At 45.9% G+C, this 5482-nt stretch overlaps 1 protein-coding gene and 1 pseudogene across 2 annotated transcripts in view; both read right to left on the bottom strand.

The window, feature by feature from the left end:
* GNPTAB (N-acetylglucosamine-1-phosphate transferase alpha and beta subunits) overlaps positions 1–5482 on the bottom strand; it is a 69515-nt gene that overhangs the window by 47011 nt on the left and 17022 nt on the right. The window contains exon 5 of the mRNA XM_008056505.2: positions 132–196. Within this exon, the coding sequence (XP_008054696.2) occupies positions 132–196 (65 nt within the window). The remainder of the gene's footprint in view (positions 1–131; positions 197–5482) is intronic.
* Positions 4521–5078, bottom strand: LOC110595500 (annotated as a pseudogene). Its single transcript, XR_002481888.1, has one exon. The product of XR_002481888.1 is annotated as an RNA-binding protein 3 pseudogene (transcript).

The raw sequence follows: 5482 nt of genomic DNA, 5'->3' as shown, positions 1-5482 counted from the left end.
TCAGGCAATCCACTCACCTCAGCCTCCCAAAGCACGGGATTACAGGCTGAGCCACCGAGCCCAGCTTATTACTCATATTTTTATTATTCTAGTCTACTGCAAAAACATAGTTTTAATTTAAAATAACATACCAAGTAGCCCCTCCAAACTGTCTGCTTACTGTTTCCTTTGATCAGGCCAGTGTGGGCATCTTCAACTGCAATTAGGAGCACAATAAACAAGTACATTTTTAATGATCCTTAACTATGGTGTCTAGCAGGACGCTGTGCAAAGAAAGCATTTTGAGAGCATGAAGCAGCCATTAATACGTGGTCTCAGAAAAGGGCAGTGGGGGAGACAAAACGAACCCATTCAATGAAAGAGAATCAATGTAAGTCAGTGCACAATTAAACATGAAATTCTGCAACGCTGAAAGAGAGACCCATTCAGGCAGTGAAAACGTGGACTGCTTCCTAGCAGCCAAATTTAAGCTGGATCTCAAAGAAGGGAATGACAGGATGACAGAAATCACACATACAGCAGCAAACAGACATGTGTGTGAAGGGGGAGAAAAAGAATTCTTTGACTAGAGAAATATCTGGGAGCGGTAGTATCGGAAAACAAGGGTGACCAGACAAAGGGGCCCTTGAATGTCAGGCATTTATGTCAACAGCAGGGACCACTGGGGGTCCCATGGTCCCTTCAGAGTCACAGTTTTCTCACGGTGTGTCGCTAACACTCATCAGGTGGTGCTGAACAAAGCACGTGAAGCTGGGGTGGAGCAGGGGGAGAGTCAGTGAAGAGACCAGGTAAGCTCGGCAGACGTGCTGCTGCCGCCACTCAGGAACCATGGAGAGCAGAAGAGAGGTCAGAAGGCTCCAATCCTCACCCTCAGGAAGGGAGAAAAGGTAGGTTCTGCAAAGCACAGCCGGGTAGGAGGAGCCATCAAGCCTGGGCAAGAGCCAAGTGAACTGTCACCATCTTGCTGGCGAACACCGGGAGAAGCCACTTGCATGATGCACACCATGCGAGCAGGCACAAGGAGAATGAGTGCACTAAGTATACACCGGTGAGGTGCTCCTCTCTCTCTCCACTGATGTGGTGGGTTCTACACTGGCAGATCAGAGAACTCCAACAGACCTACTCTAAGCTGTCTAATCTCAGCAGCGCAGCTAACAGCTTGCATGTTATCTTCACGCACACAACGAAGACGTGCAGGCAGGTCAGCCAGGCAAGATAGAACCAATTCTACCCAAGTGTGTGACTTATAAATCCACAATTGACCTGGAGGGAGGTTCAAGAGGTCTGCCATTAGCCCTGTCTTGTTGAACCCTCACTCAAGGTTTTGGAAGACACAGAGGCATCCTTGTGAAATGTGTGGATTCACATAAAGCTCACAGAGAAGCTACTATCCTGGTAACAGACGAGGGAGTCCCCAAATGTGTGTCTACCTGGAGCAATGAGTCAAATCTAACAAAACAATTCCCGACACAGAGGTAAAATCTTTAGCTTGGCACCACAACCAACTTCACAAGCACACACTAAAACAGGCACTGGAGCATTGGCATAGGTCAGTTTTTTGTTGTTCGTTTTTGAGTTGGAATCTCATTCGGTCACCCAGGTTGGAGTGCAGTTGCACGCTCATGGCCACCACAGCCTCGATCTGCTGGGCTCAGGTGATCCTTCCATCCCTTCCAGGTATTCCAAACAGCTGGAACTATTCAGGTGCATGCCACCACGCTCAGCTAATACATAATTTTTTTTATTGTAGAGACGAAGTCTCACCAAATCATCCAGACTGGCCTCGAACCCCTAGACTCAGGCAATCCTCTCACCTCAGCCTCCTAAAGTGCTGGGATTACAGGTTTGAGCTACCAAACCCAGCCTATACAGGTCAGTTTTTTAAGATGAGTTTTAGTCGACAGTGAGTTCAGTATGAGTCAACAATATGCTGTGGCCATACTGAAACCACATCATTTTTGTACTTAGAATAAGAAACCCCATTGGTGTGACTGTCAAAATGTCTCTAATCCAACCACTTCTCGCCTTCACTGCACCACCCTGGTCCTTCTTGCCTGAATTGTTATAACTTTTGCCCCTCCTCAGTCTATTCCCACCATAGCAGCCAGACGGCTCCTTCTGAAACTTCACTCAGATCACATTATTCCTCTCCTCAAAAGCCTCCAAAGACTCCGCATCCCACTGTGAGTTAAAGCCAAGTCCTCGTTACGGCTACCAGGGCCATGCATTCAGTGCCCCCACTACTTCTCTAGGCTCAAATGTTGTCCCCTCTGCCACCTTCTCTATGTCACATGACGCTGGTCTCCTTGCTCTCTTCAGACATGCCAGACACACTTCTGCCTCAGGGCCTCTGCACTGGCTGTTCTACGTACCCAGATCACTCTTTCCCCATATAAGAAGACTCACACCTTCTTTGCATTTTCACTCAAAAATCACCTTCTCAGGGAGGCCTGCTCCACTATCCAAATTAGAACTCAAGCCCCTGGTCCTCGACTGGAATTCCCTCTGCTGCTTCCTCTGCTCGGTTTCTCTCCATAGCACTACCCTCTACAAACTACAGAACTGACCTATTTGTGGTGTCTACTGCCCCCATCAAGATGTAAACTCAGTGAGGACAGACAGTTTGGTCCATCTTTCACTGCTATGTCTTCAGTACTGAGAACAGGACCTGGCACACAGTAGGCACTTAAGAAACCCTTGTTGATGAACAGTTCTGCTCTCCCTGCAGAGTGAACCACACTGAAATAGTTCACTTCCCATGGAAGCATTTCAAAAGTAATCTGAGAAGACCAAACTAGGATGCTGACCAGCCCCTAAGAGCCAGCTAAGGAACAATAATGAAAAGAAATGATACGTGGGAGAGGGTGGCACTCGTTCTGTGTGACCACAGGGGGTACAACTTTACCTGTGTAGGAAAGTTATAAGGAAGCAGTCTGTGGTTCTTTTTAAAGTCACTTTAGTCCAGAGATAAAATGAATTGCCACAGGAGGAAATTTATTTCCTATAAAGTATGGGTCCCTAAGCCTGGGGCCACGGAAAATACACATCCATGACCTGTTAGGAATTGGGTCGCACAGCAGGAGGTCAGCCAGCGCTGCTCCTCATCTCTCACCTTACCACCTGAGCTCCGCCTCCTGTCAGATCAGCACTGAAAAGCCAGCTTCCATTTCCAGCATGCTATCTTTGTGAAGCGGGGTTTTATGCTGTGACAGCAACCAAAATGAGAATACAGAGTAGACTGGACATGAGCAACACACTTTGGGTATCACTGCCTCCCATCACCCCAGATGGGACCGTCTAGTTGCAGGAAAACAAGCCCAAGGCTCCCACGATTCTGCATTATGGTGAGTTATATAATTATTTCATTATATGACAATATAATCATAATAGAAATAAAGTGTACAATAAATGCAATGTGCTTGAATCATCCTGAAACCATCCTGCCCCCAACAGAAAAACTATGTTCCATGAAACCAGTCACTGATGCCAAAAAAGTTGGGACCGCTGCTATAAACCAAAGGATATAAGCTTGACTGGCAAAACCACTTTGCAGAACAGACACAGGTCCAGGCTGCAGAGCTGGATTGTGTGACAGCTGGCGTATAAAATACACCGGGATCTACAGAGTGGAGGAGGAGATATTCATGCTTGGAAAGGCTGAAATTACTTTTCTTTCTTTTTTTTTTTCAGGTTTCAACTTTTTAATCAGCTCCGTGAAGGACATCCTAAACACTATATGAGACACAACAGAATATTTTTTTCCAGTGTTTTAAAAAAATGACATTCACATACATTATTAAGAAGCTCTTCTATATAACCAGGTTGGTGATCTTGAGTAAAAAAACGTCCCTAGGTAATCATGTTCTTGATGCAGATTTCTTATAGATACATTTTGAAATTGCTTCATAACCATAATAAACATTATATACAGAATTCTCTTAAATGTCCCTTCATACACATTAATTTTCATCAGTCTGCCCAAACTTGCCAGAACCCATTATTGCTAGAACCAATAATCCTGAGATCCTAAACTAAAAAAACTCATCAAAAAAAAAAAAATACCCAGACTCTACAAATGTCCTAGAATTTGTCTTTAAACGGCAGAGAAAATTTTTAAAAACACATGGAGCAGTTGGGCTTGGCTCAGCCTGTAATCCCGTGCCTTTGGGAGGCTGAGGCGAGTGAATTGCCTGAGCCCGAGGGTTCGAGACCCACCTGGGCAACTTGGCGAGCCTTCAACTCTACAATAAACCAAAACAAATTTAGCCAGGCGTGGTAGCGCACGCCTGTAGTTCCAGCTACTTGGAAGGCTGAGGCGGAAGGATCGCCGGAGCCCAGCAGGTCGAGTCTGCGGTGGCCGGGAGCAGCCACTGGCATCTAGCCTGGGTGACAGAGTGAGACTCCAACTCAAAAAAAATAAAAAAATAAAAATAAAAACATGGAGCTTTCTAAAAGGTCTTTAATAAGCTACCTTAGGATCGCAATTGAAAAATAGAAGCTGGTGTAATAAAAACAGATGTTTCAGTGCAGCTCCAAAAATCTTTTATAAATACAGCCATTTTGGAAGAACAATCCTGGCTCAGAAGTGTTATTCCCTGTGTATATTTTGTGTGCATGTCTCATCTCAGTTGTCATAATTGTCTCTGTAATTTCCTCCTGAGTAGAAGTCATAACCACCCTGGTTTCTGCCACCATAGTCTCTGGACCGTCCATATCCATATCCATTTCCTCCAGATCGGCTGTCATATCTGCCACTCCCATAGCCTTGGTCCCCACCACCTGCATGGTCAACACGGATCTGGCGACTGTCCAAGGACTCTCCATTCATGGCTCTCATGGCATATGAGGCATGCTCTGGGTTGGTGAAGGTGATGAAGCCAAAACCCCGGGATCGCTGAGTCTCCCGGTCCTTGACAACAACCACCTCAGAAATAGGGCCAAAGCTGCTGAAGTGGTCTTTCAGTGCCTGCTCATCGGTGTTAAAGTGGAGCCCTCCCACAAAGAGCATTCCTTCTTCAGAAGACATGGCTGGAGTTCAAGTCCTGGGAGTTAAAAAGTAAAAGAGCTGGACAGACGGCGAGCTCTAAGGACCGGAGAGAACAGGGAGGCTCCTGAAATTACTTTTCAAACTAAAAATAACTTGCAAAGTACCAAGAAGTTGGCACAGTTAGACACTGATCAGGATATAAACGGGTGAGTGGTGAGGTTTCTGCTCAAAAATGAGACTATGTGAGGGCCTGGCACAGTGCCTCACACCTGTAATCCCAGCACTTTGGAAGGCTGAGGCAGAAGGATTCCTAGAGCCCAGGAGTTCAAGAGCAGGCTAGGCAACACAGTGAGACCTCATCTCTACAAAAAATAAATAAATAAAAATAAATTACATAGGAACATCATAAACTCCTGTACAATCAAAACTAAGGAGACATGAGCCCGCGGGTTCGAGACCCGCCTGGGCAACTTGGCGAGACCTCATCTCTACAAT

This window comes from Carlito syrichta, unplaced genomic scaffold (assembly GCF_000164805.1).
Source record: "Carlito syrichta isolate Samal-C Ts95f unplaced genomic scaffold, Tarsius_syrichta-2.0.1 Scaffold302384, whole genome shotgun sequence".
Classification (NCBI taxonomy): domain Eukaryota; kingdom Metazoa; phylum Chordata; class Mammalia; order Primates; family Tarsiidae; genus Carlito; species Carlito syrichta.
This window is presented reverse-complemented; position numbering and strand designations above follow the sequence as displayed.